This window comes from Capronia coronata (assembly GCF_000585585.1).
Source record: "Capronia coronata CBS 617.96 chromosome Unknown acBCG-supercont1.1, whole genome shotgun sequence".
Classification (NCBI taxonomy): Eukaryota; Fungi; Ascomycota; class Eurotiomycetes; order Chaetothyriales; family Herpotrichiellaceae; genus Capronia; species Capronia coronata.
This window is the reverse complement of record NW_006912893.1, coordinates 1,195,604-1,214,008: the sequence shown is the minus strand read 5'-3', so window position 1 is coordinate 1,214,008 and position 18,405 is coordinate 1,195,604. Positions and strand designations below refer to the sequence as shown.

The following is an 18,405-nucleotide window of genomic DNA, read 5'->3' as shown; positions in this document are numbered from 1 at the left end:
AACAGTCGAGCTTTTGTTTCGGTCAGTATCACGCTGGGATGGCGACGACTTTGAATATAGAGGAACCGGACCGAGATATTTGGCAAGCAATCAGCCACGAGCCGGGCAGATTCGTAGGTATGGCCACGGAAGGGGAGATCAAAGATGGTGGAGCTGAAGTACCTGTGTACTAGTCGGCAGCAATAGGAATCAATCGAAATCACTTTCAGTTCAAGTTCTCCACTCGGCGCCTCGGTGGTTGAAGCAGTCCCATCTGAAACCGAATGAACCGGGGAAAGCGCGGCCAAGGCTGCAATTGATGATAGCTCAATAGTAAGCGATGACATCGGGGGCGTCACGTGCAGTGCAGTGCAGTGTAGAACCAGCCTGCGGCTGAATGTGTGGCTGAGTCTTTTCGGCACTGCCACACGCTGCTTGAAGGGACGACGGGCAAGGGGTTTACAGATACTAGTATGGCGCTGCTTAACAAGCGGCCTCTTCCTATTGAACTACTAGGATTCTACATCTTTGGCACTGTCATCAGACACCGCTGAATCATGTTCTCAGAGAGCACACCAACCTCAAATGGATTGGTTCTGTGACAAACAGAGCCAATGTCCCTGGCCTCTGCCAGTCATAGCCCCATGTATCTGGTGAGGTAGTCAACCCTGTCCCCCCTTCAATCCACGAACAAATCCGCCACCAAGTCCTTCCGACATGCCTCCACGTCGACAGGCTGTAGGCTATATGTATCTTCAAATGCATGGATGCTCAACTGCCGGAAGAACGGCATCAACAGGCCCTGAGGGTCCTCAATGGTCCGAGTCAAGTCGCTACACAGCCATGGCCTCCTGACCTCGTCCTCGGAGACCGTAGGAAGCTCGACCTCATTGGTGCTTTTGCCCACGATCTGATCGGCGATTGCCACCGACTCCGCGTCATGCGGCGGATAGACAGCGTCGACGGTGTCCGTAACAAAAAGCCATTCATGCAACTGAAACTCCTCCGGCTTCAACAGCAGAAGAAGATCTAAGAGTTTGGCGCCCTGCAACTGCGAGTAACTGGTGAAACGAGACTCTTCGCCCGGTCGCATGCTCAAAAGGAGTTCCCGAAGCTCTCCATCCACGATCGGCCAGATTGAAACCAAGTGGACGTGGGAATAGGCCAATGTCATGGCTCGAAGAACCAGGTAGATGTCTCCTCGAGTGCCTGACGATGGCGAGGACGACACCGTCGCGGTCAAGAGCTCTTCCATCTTCAGCATTATCTGGCTGAGGTCCGACACGAACGCATCCACATCCGCGGCCAGCAAAAGCAGTGTAATCCGCCTCAAGGTGAGTTGTGTCCGTCTATCAGCTTCGATGCGTGCTGCTGTCGCTCCCACCCCAAACATCAAGCCTGCCGTAGTGGGTGGTGTCAGCCTGGAGAGTAGTTCACTCATCAGACCCTTGTCCGAGAGCCAGAGTTGTTTGAGCAGGGGCATCCAACCCAGTTCGGCCAGTTCGGCAGGCGACTGGAAGAACTTTCCGTCGTTGTAGGCGTCCAGGACGTCCTTCTTCCACGCTTTATTGCTGGGTTGCGACTTGCCCATAAGATAAACCAGCTGAAGGATGTCAACGTTGACAGACTGCGGGAACTGTCGTGATCGTAGCGCAGGTCCTGTGATATGCAAGGCTATCCCAGACATGGTCGTGTTCAGCCGGTCTAAGTCCCCCAGAGCGTTTCCGATCACCGGCAGTGTCTCGCAAATCACATGGATGGCATTGCCAGGTTGCACGGAGCTTCTTCGAGGACCTGAACCCGAATCCGACGGTCGTTGTGCAGTCGCGTCAAGTCCAGCTGGTCTGATGGTAAAGATGGCAGTGAAAAGCCGGGCGCAGAGATCGCTTAAATCTCGCCGCATCCGCAGGACTTCCCCAAAATTGGTATTCTCCATCTTCTGGCAGATGACGCCCACAAATTCCAGCAATCTCAGTAGGATTTGACGATGGGGCATGGGATTGGCAAGCACTTCTCGTAGGAAGGCTGTGCAGTCGGTCCAGATCTCTTCCAACAGATCATCCTCCAAGGCCTTGGTGTATGCTATCAGGAATGCCATCAGCTCCGGTGCATTGACATCGACCGACAGACTGGATTTCTGAGACTGGTCTAGAGCGGCTGGATTCGTCCGATTGTAAATAGCATTGAACGTTGCTGGCATCATGAATTTGGGTCTTGCTCCGTCGAGGCTCTGCATTAAGTTCAGGGTGACATCCTGCTCTGAATCGCGCCGGCTAGCATCGACCCACATTCCCATCAAGGTTTCGAGACATTCTTGTGGTTCGGCATCCGTCAGATGCTCTAGAAGTCTTCTGGTTCGGGTACGAAGTCGCGCGGATATGTAGGCGAAGGACTTGCTGTCTGGAACCGCGTTTGACGACCGCTTCACTATCCTCCAAGCCCAGATCTCTCCGCAGAGTTTGATTGTGTCTTGCATGCATAAGATCACCGTAAGCCGGTTATTGGCAATGGATCGACCCTGGGACATATCTGTGGCGCTGGCGCTCGCTGACTCTGGCACAGCTGCCTGATCTACTAGATGCGTATGTGCCCGCGCGAGGATATACTCCAGACCCGCGAGAAGGTTCCCGAGAGATCGTTCGGGGTTCTTCGCACTTGGTAAGAAATCACCACCATTGGTCTGAGCGGTTGATTCTGCCTTTTCATACAGCAGCTTCATCTGCTCAAAGTAAGCCTTCGCCCGTTGGCAGAAGCAAGCCGTCAGTTTAAGCATGTTTGCGAAAAGGGTTTGAGTAGAGTATAGAGGAATGGTGTTGCAGAGGACTGTGATCCACTTGTCAATGGTGGCATCGATCGCTTTTGACGATATCCCTGTCATGAGAGTTGTCAAGAGTTCACCGGGGGGAGGCTTGGAATTGGGCTTTGCAAAAATCGCTTGTAAAGTGTCGAGCATAGTCTCCTGAAGGGAGCTGTCCGAAGCCAGGTTCGTCAACTGCTGGATTAGAAGGGGCACCAGTGTATGGAGATTACGGAGCTCAGTCTCCTCTATCACCATACGCAGCATAGAAAGTGCCACCTTTATAGTTGCTTCGCTTTGGCTAGAGTCAATGTTGTCCATGCAAAGGTCCAGTATCATCTCAGAAAACCCGCGCGGTGAGAATATCTCGTGCCGGTGTACATTGGATTGCCGGGCAATGGACAAAACCTTTTGCAGTCGGTTGAGGCCGAGGATGGCGAGCTGCGGGGTCGATGCACCGACAGATTCAACGTAAGCGATCCAAAACACTGGGAGCATCGATGAGAGATTGTTCAACCATATCCGACGCGGATCGTGCGACTGCGGGAGATCCACCCCGTCGATGATGCTCAATACAGGGTGACGGAGGAGAGCCCATGGTACTTCATCATCCTCAAAACGAATCGTCATTGAAAACATTTCCACGTTGATTTCCGGAAACCGTGTATGTATCCATAACGTTGAAAACCTGGCCATACGCTCTTCCAAAACAACTCGTGTCGAGTGTTCCTCGCACATCAATTCCATAATCTTGCTGTCCACAAGGAGTAGATCTTGAGAGATGAGGCGAAGTTTCCAAATCTGTTCCACAGCTTCTACGTGGTATTGCGGCGTCTGAGGAAGGAGGACACCCCAAAACTGGGAAATAAGTTCCGGTACGAGCTGAAGCAAATGGCGTTCTGTAAGTGCCTCGTGGTCGGAGTCAAAGGCATAAATCGTATCGACTATGACTGCAATAGTCTTCGCCATCTCATACCTCAAGCCTGTTGGCTTCGAAGACATGCTCCGCAACGCTGCATAAAGCTGCGCGCCGAATTCAAGCCGCTGCAATGTTTGAAGTGTATTGCTTCTGGATATAGCCCTGGCCAAAGCTCTGGCCGATGTTCCGAGAAAGGTTTTCCGACTCGGCGTCTTGAAACAGTCCAGGACGATTAATGTAATATTTCGGAGTAACAGTTGAGCTGCCGCACCTGGAGAAATGACATCGACCAGTGCCTTCTTGACGTAGGAGGAGTTTTCATACAGGTCTTTGATCTTCATCATCCAGCCATCGCGGGGAATGTCGTCTATTGTCTCAGCAAGGCCCATCACAGATTGAGGCGGAAGCAGCGTGAGCAGACCTTCGAGCAGTTTAGACAGCTGCTCTACTTCTGCATCAGCCTCGCTCAACCCAGAGGTGGTCTGTCCCAGTATTCGTTCGGAAACTGCCAGACAGAGTAGCGGTAAATGTGTTGTGGCCATCTCATCCTCTTGTAGACTGAAGTTCGCCATGATGAACTCAATAACGTCCAACTGTCTCTGTTCAAGAAGTTGAAACAGCTGGCTAGTTATCAGTTGGGGCTCGATGGCATCGAAGAATACGTTGGCGCTGCGGAACACCTCATCGAATGAGGCTTGTGACGGGGCCGAAGTCTGGTATCTCCGCAAATCTTGCATCGCCGGAATAAACAGAGCCTCAACAGGCAGCTTGCCAATGACCCAGCGATCCATCAAGGAAAGCATAATGCGGAAAGGACGAGCTCGGTCCACAGGAGACACAGACTCCTTTCTGAGCATCTTTTCAAGACTGCGTATGACGGACTGCAGACCATGTTGTTCGAAATAGTTGCGTTTACTAGTCAGTTGGACAACTTTGCCCTCATCCGACGGTGACGTGATATCAACCGCCGACTCCGGAACCATGTCGGTTGACCCTTCCCGTTTATCTTCCCTGCCAATGAACCATGTCCACAGCCGCCGATTCAGGCTCATGTCCCTTCTCAGCACAACAGACATTGCCGAAGTAACTAAGACATCGAGGTCATTCTTGGGAATATGTGTCTGGAGAATGGAGGCGTTGAGCGGGAGATGCGAGACCAATAGATCCAGAAATCCGCGCTGGACCAATGCCTGTTCATCTTGAAGTCCAGTAGCAAAACACCGCACAAGAAGACCCGGTTCTGGAGTCGTCACTGCCTTGACGACTTGCTCAATGGTAGTTGAAGCGTTCGTTTCAACCCCATTTTGCGCTGGACCATTGATTGAAGTTGGTCCTAGCTTGGGAAGTTGTCGGTTCAAGTATACAAGGGCACCTGGTCGCCTGTTCCTACTCGTGATAGATGCAAGGAACAAACTCTGCCAAAACAACTCCTCGTGCCCATCTTCGGCAAAGATCTCCTTAAGGCGATTGAAAGTCCCTAAGGTCCTGTCAAAGTCCTCACTGTTTTCCTCTTCTATGCCGGGAAGGAGAGACAACGCGATTGCCCTCAACGCAGGTCTTAAAACTTGGCTTGACAGCTTCAAGATATGTTCATCGTAGAGAGACAGAAACAAGGGTCTCGTAGTCAGCGAGGCAAAGGTGAGAGTGTGAGAGACACCAGGAAGCCAGATAGGCAAATCGCGCGACAAGCCTTCCTTTCCGAGTAAAGTGAAGACCAGGTTGTAGACCTCTAGAGCCTTTTGATGCACTCCTGAAGGCAGGGATGGCTTCAGACACAAGGCAAGATATTTGGCCAAAGTCGGCTTCAAAGGCACGTCGGCATGTGGTGGGGCCGCCTGTAATGCCTTCGTCAGGCGGCTGAGAAAGGCGATGTAATCGGCCCATTCATTCGAGGCATCGAATAGACCAAGAGCCCTTTCGACGCCGGCTTGGTAGCGACGAATCGCTTTAGGGTCTGCTGACATGATTGTTGAATGGCATTGCCCGTTGCGCAGACGAAGCGGTAGGGGTGCTGAGCTTCAAGGCTCCATTCTCAGGGGTTCAAGATCTGGGGTCCGAGACTAACATGGGACAAACTCTTGGTTACCGAACCAGGCGTTGGTTTTCCGAGCCTCACAACTGAGGGAAGCACCGGTATACTTAGATTCCCATTGTCGGCCAGTTCAGTATATCATCACCACGAAATTCCCGCGGCCAAATTGAAACAGGAATGGCATTGAAGACACGGTGGTTTGCGGCGAGGCTCAATCACGGACGCGAATTCGCTGCCAAGGTAAGCATCCAATTTGGGAAGAGTCTCCATGCCACTTTAAGTGAAGCTGTCGCGACCAATACCATGAGTTTAAGGCGGCAACCACTATTCTTGACTTATGCAGACGTCAATATGAGAGACACTACAAATGTTCTCGTACTTCACGCATAAAGTTGTCCACATCAGACTGGGAGCATCGCTACCATCTGCCTCCAGGCGTGCAGCAACGAGGTTATGGCATCATGCATGCCGTGAGCTGTGGGATGTGTGCCTGGCAAAGAGCCTATAATGGAGGCTAAACTCCATCGTAACTCTGGACAGCAGCGCAATCGTTCGACCCCGAATGATCACCACCGGATGTGAGAGTGGATTGTTTACATCTACCAACATGGAAGAGAACCCATCTCAAGAGAGCCCAAGTCCTCGGCCCTCAACCGAAGAGGGAGAGCGACCACCTCTACCACCCAGACCCAGCCAAATAAACTTCATGCAGTCAACCTCGTCATCGAGCGATGCTTCTCGTCCTCCTACACGAGCAGGCCTTGTGGCAGGAGCCACGACCGCAGTGTCCATGGCCGACGTCAACAGCTTCAACCGACCTGACGGATCGCAGGAGTTGCGCGTCACACCGTCTCGTGTTTCTTCGAGCCCCTCGATTCGAGCAGTCGCCAGTAACAAAACAAGTGAGATTGGGGAGGACAACTCCAGCATCAGAAGCTACGCGCCTTTCGGCCGCTACACGCAGGACACGGAGAGCATCTTTGACGGCGAGGTACAAGAGGAACATGGGCTCTCGTCGTCATTCGGCGATGGAATGTTTGAAGACGATACAGACAACTTCGACGATGAACAAGATGTGGATTTCGAAAAAGAGTTTGACGACCCTGACGACAAGATTGTAGGAGAGGAGCTGGCTCAAAGCATTTGGAAGTCCAAGCGAAAGCACTTTATCATACTGTCTGCCGCAGGCAAGCCGATATACACCAGACATGGTTCGGACGCCGTCATCTCCTCTTATGTTGGCATCATCCAGACAATCATCTCCTCGTACCTTGAATGGGGTGATCAATTGAGGAGTTTCCGTGCCGACGGAGTGCTGTTCACCATCCTCTCCCAGTCGAATCTGTTCCTCGTCGGCATCACGAGCCTTCCGGAAAGTGAGGCTCAGCTCCGCGTCCAACTGGAAGCGTTGTACATGCAGATCTTGTCGACTCTCACCTTACCAACCTTGACGCATATATTCTCGGTAAGGCCTTCATCCGACCTCAGACGACCGTTGCAAGGTACAGAAGTGTTGTTGTCGTCGCTGGCCGATACTTTCACGAAAGGGTCGCCCTCAGCGTTGCTGTCGGCTCTGGAGTGCTTGAAGATCAGAAAGTCGCATCGAAACGTAATCAACAACACCATGATCAGAGCGCGTGTGGACGATCTACTATATGGTCTTGTCGTTGCAGGAGGAAGGCTCGTCAGTGTCATCAGACCCAAGAAGCACTCTCTGCATCCAAGCGACCTCCAATTGATTTTCAATATGATCTTCGAAGCCGAAGGAATCAAAGCCGGTGGTGGCGATTCCTGGGTCCCTATCTGCCTCCCAGGCTTCAACAACACCGGCTACCTGTACATGTACGTAAGCTTTCTCGACATGCGCGGCGACCAGGCCCGCGAAATGGCGGCAAACGAGCGCATAGCCAAGGAAGATTCGGTGGCCATCATCCTTCTGAGCGCAAACAAGGAGAGTTTCGAGGACCTGCACAGCATGAAGAACTATCTCGTGCACGAGTTTCGACGGAACCAGAGCATGCATATCATCCATATGGCAGTTCAAGCCGGTCGGCCCGCGCCCACCGACATTATTGCCGGTACTGTGCTACGCCATTTCCTCTACAAGTCCAAGGGCAATGTTCAGTTCTTCATGCCGTCGTACTCGCCGAACTTCGAAACCCTTAGGCAGCGCAGGCGACTGATGTCGTTGTACCACAACCTCCATGCCAGCGTGCACGCCAAACATGCCGCCGTCAAGGTTCATCACAGCGTCAGCACGTCGGCCACTGCACTGGCCTGGGTCACTCCCATGTTTGAGCTCTACTGCGTTGCTAGCCCCTCTACTTCCAGGAATGCTCTGGCCCAGAGTGCAAATAAAGTCTTGCAATGGGTGCAGAGGGAAGAAGAGCGGATTTTCATCATCGGCGGAGCGGTATTCTGAATATACGGTAGAGTTTGCCCGGTACAGCGAACAGTGAATATCACATAGACACGAATGAAATCAGTCTTCATCATATGGTGGCTTTTCTCGTCTTCATAAACCAACTCTCTCTCTCTCATGCAAAGGAGTCATCTCACATCACGACACTCCATTTCAAGTCTCAGTCTCTGCTCCCACCACCTGATCCAACACCTCCTCTATGATCCTCGCGTCCCTCTCGACATCCACCTGCCAATTGCTGACCGCGATCCGTGCAGCAGGCTTGCCATCCCACACCGTGCCGCTCAGATAGATCCTGCCGGTCGCATTGACGTTGTTGACGAAATCCAGTCTCTTGTCCTCATCTCTGACCCGAAACAAAACCACCATGAACGTCTTCGCCAGGATCTCCTCCGGTTCGGACACCGCGTCGGGTAGCACTTCAAAGCGTTCATCCTGGAGCAGCCACTGGGTCACGCGGCGCGCCAGTGAGATCTGCCGTTTTAACATGTCCAGATATCCTTCTCGTCCGTACGCCATGAGGGTACAATAGACCGGGAGAGCACGGAATCTGCGCGAGTTTTCCAGACCGAGATTTATAGGCGACTGTACATGCTCACCACCACCATTACCATTACCACCATTGTTGTTGTTGTTGTTGTTGTTGTTGTTGTTGTTGTCCTCCTCCTCGCCCAGATCTTTGGATCTGTTCAAATACGCGGCGCTGCCATTGCCAAATATATGCTCGCTGAGTGCTTTATGTCGGGTGAAGAAGACTCCACAGTCATAAGGGACATTGAGCAGTTTATGACAGTCGGCCGTGATGGAGTCGGCGAGTTCCAGACCTTGCACGCCGCGACTGATTTCCTGGTACTCGAGATCCCGCTCCGGGTCGAGGATGCGGCCGAACAGACCGAAAGCGCCGTCGACGTGGATCCAGACACCGTACTGGTCGCAGATCCTGCGCACGCGGGCCATCATGTCGAGAGAGTCTGTTGCGAAGCGGCCCGTATTGACCTCTCCGGCCGAAATGGTTAGGATGCTGATGACGCCTTCGTGGCATTTGCGCGCCTCGTTTTCGAGCTTGTCGATGTCGATCCGTAATGGATTATGATGAGTGTTGCTGCTGCTGCTGCTGCTGTTGTCGTCGTTGTCGTTCTCCGCAAGAATGGAAACAACATTCCTCCGTCCAATCCCGACCACGCTGGCTGCTTTGGCAATACTCGAATGCGAAAGCGTGCTGAGAACTTGGATCCTACGCACGCCAGCCTGGACCATCAATTCTGCGATTCCGTATTCTCCACAAGAGAAGCTGGTGCTTGTGCTGGCTGACGACGATAACGATATGTTTTCTGCTTTGCTTTTCCTCTCCAGAGCCCTCCGAAGCACATATTCCCGCCCCAGCGCCAGTCCGAGCACATTACTCGCCGTGGCGCCCGTCGTGAAGACGCCGCCGCCGGGCCCGGAGCCACCAACTGCCCACCCAGACTCAGGTAGTCGGAACAACTGCACGAGTTTGTTCAGTGTCACGGCCTCGAGTGTCGTCGAGATCGTTTCGCGCGGGAGATGCACGTGTACATTCTGGTCGTATATCGAGGCGAGGAAGTCGCCGAGCAGAGCGGCGGGAGTGGCTCCGCCGATGACGAAGCCGTAATAGTTCGGCGAGAGCGATGCTAGGTTGAGATAGGGGAGGATGTCGTTGGCGAGATGTGTCGATAGGCGGGATAGAGATTCGATGTCCTCAGAAGCAGTATGCTCCAAGGCTGTAGCGGCAGAGGCAGAGGCAGACTTCGAATCGCAATTTGAATCTGCTTCTGCTTCTGCTTCTGGGCGTGAACTCGTCAGAAACAGACTCGCAGCTCGGGACTGGAGCTGCGCAAGGTCAGGAATGTTCTGGGGGATGATCGGTAGAGATCGCCTGTCTTGGTCGAGGTTGGTGGTTGATAGAATTGTTTGCAGTGTTGAGATGACCTGGGCCAGACTGCCTCTGTCAGAGACAGTAGTATCGGTATCAGGAGAGTGGTCCATCCTGTCCAGCCCTCTGTCTTCGGTCTGAATGCTCAAAGGTGTTTGTTCTGTTCTGTTCTGACACTGCGAGTCTGATGAGTCAGGGTCTGATATAAGTCTGCGTGTTCGTCAGCATGAAGTCCTCACACCATGTTCGACATGTGAACCACCTGTCTCGAGTAAAGACAACTATCCTGCCTTGCGGTCTGTCTGGAGTGATGTCCCAAGCCTCCAGCAGACGCAGACTCAGACACTCTGGAGCAACAAGATGGCTGACAACAAGGACCCTTCTTCTGACTCCTGAGCAGACCGGATCGTCAGACGAACGTAGATCTCATTCGATCAATGGTCTTTGTCTCCCACACTATTCTGCTCGGTGTTTATTATGTCGCTGTGATTTTTTCCTGTCCTCGTCTCCCGTGAAATACGGGCAGCTATGACACGTCAACGGCCAAAGTAATCAATCCAGATGTGAGGTGATCGGCGAAAGAGGATCTTGTTTCTTGTTTCTTGATTATGAATCACGACAAATCATAATATCTCAAGGTAGGTCAGAAGTATGGTATGTCAAGCACAGAAACAAGAGGCAGATGAGAAATTACATGACACCCACCGCCTTCTGTCATTGCCGATGTCCACGGTCAACATCTCGCCTTAATCAGGTACAAATCACAGCTACCAATACTAATGTTCAGTCATCTCCATCTCATTGACTCCGTTATCTGAGGAGCACAAAATGAGATATCACTATTACCACTACTACGTAGTCCAATTATGAATGCAAAGTCACGGGCAGAAAGAGACGAGGAGCAAATTCATGGCAACGCATCCAAACTATTTCATTCGTATCATGGCCCTGCAACCCAAGCAGACCATTTACTGATTCAATGCCCTGTCCCATGGTTGGAGTCCATCAAACAGAAGGGCAGTGCCCGTGGAATCAACGGTGCCTCTCATAGCTATACCTCGTCCAGTGTCCCTGCTCACTGACAGCCATGCTGAGCCGGAGCACAGATCTCTGTTGTCTTTCTCATTCCCGCGGAGGTAGTAATGTACAATTCCCATGATGGCCGTCGATCATCCTTGAATCAGACAGACTTCCTTGTTCCTTCCCAGCCATTTGGCTCTCCTTTCCGCCCTTCAAGTTGGGTACCGGGCCAAGATCAAGTAATCACCTCCTGGGTCATACCCGCATCTCCATTCGAATCGACATTGCCGTCCTCTGGTCTTACCAGTTCCTCCTCCCCAGCTTGCTCGTCGACGAATTTGCGGTTGCTGAGATGGTCTTTGCTTGCGTTCGCATCGGCCTGCTTGTCAGGGGTCCATGTGAAATCGGAAAAGTTGTTGACCTTCTGCTGGCCCGGCTCGTGTTTGAAGGGGCACCGTAGATTTGTGCAGGGGTTATAGCGGCAAGGAGTCTGGAGATGCGTGAACTGGCAGTTCGGCGTCTTGCAGTTGGCTCCGAACCGGCATACCGGCATCGATGGGTGTTTGAATGGACAGTTCGGTTTCGTGCAATTGGGGAAGAACTTGCACAGCTCTTGTGCTTGGAACGCTCGCACCTGGGACGGTGATGGATGCTTGCCGACACACTTGACATTCTTGCACGCCGCGCCGAAGGAGCAGGTGTCGTTCATGTCGACCACCGTGCCTTCAGGCGCCGCGGGCGACTGATGCACGTAAGGACAATCTTTGTTGGTGCAACGTAGGTTGAAGTGACACATGGTGGTGGCGGGATCAAGGGGCTTTCGTTCGCTTTGAGAGTTCTGCTCCACATCCATCGCGGACGTGCCGGCTTCGGAACTCTGTCCGTCGCCTTCAGTTGCAGTCTCTTGGTCGGTCGGTTTGGCTGCACCCTTGATGTGTCCGTTCTGATGGTTGCCGCCACGTCCTCGTCCTCGAATGCCTCCGCGACCGCGCCCGGGCTCGACTCTATCAAACAATGACCGGCCTTGGCTGTTCTGTGGGCTACCGCCCGGTTGGAAAGAGTTGACCGCGCCGGGCATCATGCCCGTCATCTGTGCGAGCATTCGAGTTTGTTGTTCCATCATCGCCATAAACTCCATCTGTTGTTGTGGGGTCATGATCGGCTGACCCTGTTGCCCTCCATTCATCATCATGGGGTTCTGCAATCCTTGATGCGCTCCGGGCATGGCCATGTTGTTCAAGGCTTTCTGCATGCCAGGGCGCACATCACGGTTCTGAGCATTGCGGGGCCCTTTCGGTGTGCCGCGCGAGTGTGTGTTGATCCGATCGTTGCCGCGCACTCGATGGAGCGCCGACTCGCCGGTCTTGTTATTTCCGCCGCCTCGTCCACCTCTGCCAGATCCTCGGCCTCCGTGCAAGCTCTTTGGTCCTCGAGGCCTGTGGAAGATGTTAGCAATCCTAAATTAGACAAAGCGTGGGACGATGAACATACGCATTTTCGGGGGCATTATCGGCCATGTCCTGGTCGTACGCCGCCGGTATCGCCGAATTGCCATTTTCTGTCGAGTTGCCCGACGCTGTCTCTGATGCGACAGCCTGACTAGTCTGGCCGGAGGATTGCGATGGATCTGCGGCACCAGACCTTGTTGTGCCGCTGGAGAGTTGATTGACCTGGTCAAATAACCACTGCGCAAACTCTGTCGTGCCCTTCGCATCCTGCAATAACTCGCCCGCGAGCTCTGATGCGATTTGCTCTTGAGTTTTGCCATTGGCAAGCATGAGCACAATGTACTCGGCTAACGAAGTATCATCCTCTTGTGTCCAGCCTTCTTCGACAATTTTGGAGTGGACAGCACTGTTTAGGGCCTCGGCCAGCGGTGTCTCGAGAGCGATGGCCGACATCGTAGAAATGAACGCAAGGCGAAAAGGATGGAGGGGTTCGACAAGGCAGAACACGCCTAGGTGATGGGAAGATTCGAAAGTCGCGCCTTGGTGATGTTTGCGGAAACAATGAAAGACAGCTTCTGATCGGCTTTTGCGCTGCCTGATCGACGTTGTCGGTTCGTAGGATCGGGATGCGCACAAAGGAGACTCGGGATGGATGAAGTGCGCAGATGTGGTGGGATGATGTAGGGAAGAGAAGAGGTAGAACTAGAATATCTCTGTATCTCTGGAGTCAGACGAAGTTACCACTGGCGTCTGTTGGTGTCTTTCTGAACGATGATTTGCCGTGTAACTCGAATCACGCCGTAAAAGCGGCAAGCTGGTTGCAGAAGGTGGCGACATTCTGCCAAGTCATTTTAGTCAGCCACATCACGTGATGACAATCAGCTCACGTGAAAAGTCTCTAGTGACTATGCCTATTTGGGCATCTTATGTCAACTCCATCTTCACGACCATCTCATCACAGTTTCACAGTATCACACTGCAGTATCTGCAGTCCAACCACGCTACCGTGTCCTCATATCTCTTCTACCCTCTTGCGTGCCGAGCAAGGTAAGACCTAGCCTTTGTCTACCTCCGACGGGCATGTGATCATCAATTGCTCTGGTGCCATAGAGAACGGTGACACAGTGCGCTCCGACGGTGATATGCTTCTGTTAAGCTCTTCATGCTCTTCACGCTCGTCCAAGGTAAATCAGCTGTAACGATTCAATCACAGGAGACTTAGGGGTGTCTATCTCCGGCGCTCACTGCCAGAGCCTATCACGCTGTTCCATTATTCACCAGCCATGCTTTCCCACGCGTTTGTCCTCCTTTTCTACATCACCAATGCCATTGCTCTATGGCCCAAGCCTGTGGAGTTCTCTACCGGCTCTGAGGTGTTGTGGCTAGATCCTGCGGTCAAGGTTATCTTGCGCTGCAACGGAGAAGATGCCATCTTGACTAGCCAGTCTCCTGGATTTGGAGAAATTCCCATCTCAGCTTTCATGAGCATTGCCTTTCAGTTCGGCCAAAATGTCTTGACTAGATTTCAAGGCTTTACTTGGCAACGACGTTTCGAGGAAAGCAAAGAAGCTCTCACGGAAGCCTCGATCGTACAGGGCGCTGTCCACGAAGCTATCAAATCGATACGCGATACCAGATATGTCCCATGGAAGCTTCATGGAAGGCACTCGACTTTCGAACCTGATGTTACGGCTGAGCGCCATCACCTATCTATGTTGCAGATACAGCAGAGTTACTGCCCTGATGCTGAAAGTTTCGACCCCGTTACTTTCTTTGCCGCCGATGAATCTTATGACATTGTCATCGACAATGCAACAGCGACAATTCAGACCAATGGTACAATCGGCATATTGTGGGCGCTTCAAACTTTCCAGCAATTGTTCTATGCGCACTCGTCCCATTCGGGATCGTACTTACCAAATGTGCCGATGCGAATCGTTGACCGCCCAAAGTGGCGTCACCGGGGATTGAGCATTGACATAGCTCGAAACCCTTTCCTCCCTTCAGACCTAATACGTACGATCGATGCAATGGCACGGACCAAGATGAACAGATTGCACATTCATGCCACAGATTCTCAGAGTTGGCCACTTGAGATTCCGTCACTGCCTGATCTAGCCAGGAAAGGTGCCTACCAGCCTCACCTAGTTTGGACCGCCCATGACCTCAACGAGATTCAGGTTCATGGCGCCTCCCGGGGTATATCGGTATTTGTCGAGATTGATATGCCAGGCCACACAGCATCTGTTGCTCACGCATATCCCGAGTTAGTAGCGGCATACAATGAATTAGACTGGTCAACATTTGCCGCAGAGCCACTAAGCGGGCAACTGAAGCTCAATTCGTCCCTCGTGTTCGCCTTCGTCTCGACGCTTCTCATGGATATCTTGCCTCGCACAGGCCGATACACCTCACTTTATCACATTGGGGGTGACGAGGTCAATCGCGCCGCCTACCTCCTTGATGAGACGGTGGCCAGTGACGACCCCCAGGTTTTGCAGCCGCTGTTGCAGATTTTCTTTGATCATGTCGTGAGCATCGCCTACCAACATGGCTTTCAACCAATCGTCTGGGAAGAAATGCTGCTTGACTGGAATCTGACCCTGCCTTGGGTTAAGCTGGGCGGCAACAGAACTGTAAGCACTCTGGTCCAAGTCTGGCGTAACAGCGAACGAATCGAAGAAGTGTTGAAGAAGGGCCATCGAGCCATATTTGGCGATTATCATCACTGGTATCTTGACTGTGAGTATGTCCTCGGTGTATCTGAAGCGAAGCATTTCTCATGTTCCTAGGTGGCTTTGGCGGCTTCCTCAACCCTTACCCTGCCGGCAAGTCGCCCGTCGGCGTACCGTACAACACATCGGGAGGACATCCGAGCAAACTAAAGAAACCATATCTGGATTATTGCAACCCATTCCATAATTGGCGTGACATGTACACCTATGATCCTTTGGCGAATATCAGCCCCGATCTGGTTGATAACGTGGAGGGCGGAGAAGTTCTGATGTGGAGTGAGCAGACTGATTCCATAGACCTCGATTCCAAGCTCTGGCCTAGAGTGGCGGCTGCGGCAGAAGTGCTCTGGACGGGTGTCAGGGATGAAACGATGCTTGAAGATGCATCTCGGAGGCTGGGGGAATGGAGGGAGCGAGAAGTCACGGATTTCCAAACGGCTGTGTCGCCGGTCCATATGACTTGGTGTCTAATGGAGGGTGGATGCAACCTCTAACGATACACGACACACGATACACGGGTGCCTGGTCAATCCAGCATGCATTGACCTCGACGCACAACGGGTACACGCAAGATAGCGGTGGATTGGGCTGTCGCTGTTGTCCAATCGCGACCAACCACCGACTATCTGAATTTCTGACACCAGATGCGATGGACGCTGGTTGGATGACCGTATGTCGTATTCGGGCCGGACGATACAATGGAGGCTCTTTTGTCCAACCGTCTATCAAGCGATATTCAAGCGATATTCATTCAATCGAGAAACACCCCAGGCAGCAGTTTAACTACACGCCGAAACAATTCACCATATTTGTGATATCTCCCCTCCTCCATGGCATTATCGTTCATCAAGGCTGAACTGGATCAATCGATCCTGACGTCTACCTTATAGAGGATCCGTCCCTGGCAACTCCATCAGACTCATCATCAGGATGGTCTTGCACTTCCTGTCCTGGCAATATCTACTCGTCTCTGCGTATCTCGCCTACGTCGGGTCTGTATATGTCAGGAGATATAACAAGCGAAAACAAATTCGCAGATTGGGAGGCGAATGTCCCGGGGTCAGGACCAGGTTCATCTTTGGTACGTGTGATATGCCGGCAATACAAGTCATGATCACCCCCTAACTACCTAGGAAGGCCTCGACTTTCCCGTCCACTCGACGCTCGCCATCTTGAGAAATCAAGCGTTAGAATTTTGGGAATGGATCTACGAGCACACGGGAACGTCACAAAGCGGGACAGGATCGTATACCACTGAACTACGGATCCTTGCCGACGGTCGTGTCATCTTCACAGCAGACCCGGAGAATATCAAGGCCATCCTCGCCACCCAATTCCAAGACTTTGGCAAAGGTCAGTGCTCGCCGTCTCTCAAGACCTTTCTTCGGCTTGTTGTTGGGATGTGACTGACCTTAATCGGCCATCATCAGGCGAGGAGTTCCACAAGGAATGGAAAGCCTTCCTTGGAGACAGTATCTTCACCACCGATGGACAGCAATGGCACAACTCCCGTCAACTGATCAGGCCAATGTTTGTCAGAGAAAGGGTTGCCGATTTGCCCCTGATCGAGACGCACGTCCGCAAACTAATGTCCCTGATGGGCCCTGGCGACGGGCAGATGGTCATGTTGAACAACTTGCTCTTTCGGTTCAGTCTTGATGCATCGACCCATTTCTTGTTCGGTCACAGCGTCGGCAGTCTAGACAAGGAACAGTCCGAGTTTGCAGCTGCATTTGACGAGGTGCAGAGGGTACAATCTCTGATCGGGCGCTTGGGGTGAGTCTGTTCTGTGAGCCCGCCGAAGGGGACTTGAGCTTATGTGCCATTAGACCATTGAAACACCTCTTCTCCACACGGTCCTACAATGAGGCATTAAAGACCATGGAGCAGTTCATTGAGCCTTTCATTACCGAAGCCTTGTCCATGAGTCCCGAGGAGCTGGAGTCCAAGCTGTCTCGCTCGGACACTTTCCTCCACGCCCTCGCCCGGCATACTCGAGACCGCAAAGTCGTGCGTGACCAGCTGGTGGCCCTGCTCCTCGCTGGGAGAGACACCACAGCCTCAACATTGTCCTGGCTATTCCTCGAACTAGCAAAGAACCCTCGCGTGGTCGACAAGCTCCGAGAGGAGATCTTGGAGGTCTTGGGCCAAGATGGCCGCCCTCCCACATATCAAGAGGTCAAAGACATGAAATACCTGACGTACACCATCAACGAGACACTGCGGTTGTATCCCGTGGTACCGTTCAATGTCAGGTCGGCCCTGACCGATACAACTCTCCCACACGGCGCAGGTCCCGACGGCATGGGTCTGGTGGGATGTCCTCGTGGCACCGTCGTCGGATACAGCACGCTCGTCATGCAGCGACGGAAGGATCTTTACCCTCCAATCTCCGACTCGTTTCCCTACGATCCGCATGACTGGGTGCCGGATCGGTGGGCGACCTGGACACCCAAGTCATGGCAGTTCATTCCATTCAATGGAGGGCCGAGAATCTGCATTGGACAGCAATTCGCCATGGTCGAGATTGCATATACGGTGGTCAGAATTCTGCAGGAGTTTGACCAGATCATTGACTATGGCAACCAGCGCATTTTACACACAGAGATCATTCTCACGCCTGCGGAAGGAGTCAAGGTTGGGTTTGTGAAGCGAGACAACAAGGTCTGATAGATGACACGACGATGGTTATGGTGACTGACTATGTCTGTGAGTGTCGACCCAGTCAGGACCACTCTCCTCATATGTTGGATAGGTGAACGGGTGGTTGACCGTGTCTCTGGTCTGGCTTTCAGTGAGTGTTGGCACCTTTGCAAACATAAGAGAGTAGTAGTGGTATATGAGTTACAGGAAGTCACTAGCTATCCTGGACATCCCAAATGTCCCATTGTAAGAATAGCAATTCAACCATGAACGGCAGTGTGTATGGTGTAGTGGTGCTGCGGTAGGACAAGGCTTTGACCTCCTTATAAGGTTAGTCCTCAACGGGATCGGCTTTATAATGATCCGATCCGAAGCGCGACTTTCCATGGGAATCTCTCCAGAATCAGAAGCAGAAGCAGGAGCACGACGATCTTCCATTCAACGCCTACATCAACTTCACGCTCTTCTTGCACAAAAGTACCTTGTCACTGTGACTTCAATCCCCTCGCACGTCGC

At 52.5% G+C, this 18,405-nt stretch overlaps 6 protein-coding genes across 6 annotated transcripts; 3 read left to right on the top strand and 3 right to left on the bottom strand.

Moving 5' to 3' along the window:
- Positions 1–658: 658 nt before the first annotated feature.
- On the bottom strand, positions 659–5,659 carry A1O1_00433 (uncharacterized protein; the record flags this gene model as incomplete). The annotated part of the gene is made up of 1 exon (XM_007721352.1): positions 659–5,659. The coding sequence occupies one exon, from the start codon at positions 5,657–5,659 to the stop codon at positions 659–661; it is 5,001 nt and encodes a 1,666-aa protein (XP_007719542.1).
- Positions 5,660–6,334: 675 nt separating this feature from the next.
- On the top strand, positions 6,335–8,149 carry A1O1_00432 (uncharacterized protein; the record flags this gene model as incomplete). The annotated part of the gene is made up of 1 exon (XM_007721351.1): positions 6,335–8,149. The coding sequence occupies one exon, from the start codon at positions 6,335–6,337 to the stop codon at positions 8,147–8,149; it is 1,815 nt and encodes a 604-aa protein (XP_007719541.1).
- A 153-nt stretch (positions 8,150–8,302) lies between these two features.
- Positions 8,303–10,156, bottom strand: A1O1_00431 (uncharacterized protein; the record flags this gene model as incomplete). The annotated part of the gene is made up of 1 exon (XM_007721350.1): positions 8,303–10,156. The coding sequence occupies one exon, from the start codon at positions 10,154–10,156 to the stop codon at positions 8,303–8,305; it is 1,854 nt and encodes a 617-aa protein (XP_007719540.1).
- Positions 10,157–11,298: 1,142 nt separating this feature from the next.
- A1O1_00430 (uncharacterized protein) lies at positions 11,299–12,964 on the bottom strand (the record flags this gene model as incomplete). Its single annotated transcript, XM_007721349.1, has 2 exons — positions 11,299–12,499; positions 12,555–12,964. 2 exons carry the CDS (start codon positions 12,962–12,964, stop codon positions 11,299–11,301), a joined length of 1,611 nt encoding a protein of 536 aa, XP_007719539.1.
- Positions 12,965–13,794: 830 nt separating this feature from the next.
- On the top strand, positions 13,795–15,740 carry A1O1_00429 (uncharacterized protein; the record flags this gene model as incomplete). Its single annotated transcript, XM_007721348.1, has 2 exons — positions 13,795–15,253; positions 15,304–15,740. The coding sequence occupies 2 exons, from the start codon at positions 13,795–13,797 to the stop codon at positions 15,738–15,740; spliced, it is 1,896 nt and encodes a 631-aa protein (XP_007719538.1).
- Positions 15,741–16,246: 506 nt separating this feature from the next.
- Positions 16,247–17,916, top strand: A1O1_00428 (uncharacterized protein; the record flags this gene model as incomplete). Its single annotated transcript, XM_007721347.1, has 4 exons — positions 16,247–16,327; positions 16,380–16,599; positions 16,677–17,022; positions 17,076–17,916. 4 exons carry the CDS (start codon positions 16,247–16,249, stop codon positions 17,914–17,916), a joined length of 1,488 nt encoding a protein of 495 aa, XP_007719537.1.
- Between the last annotated feature and the right edge of the window lie 489 nt (positions 17,917–18,405).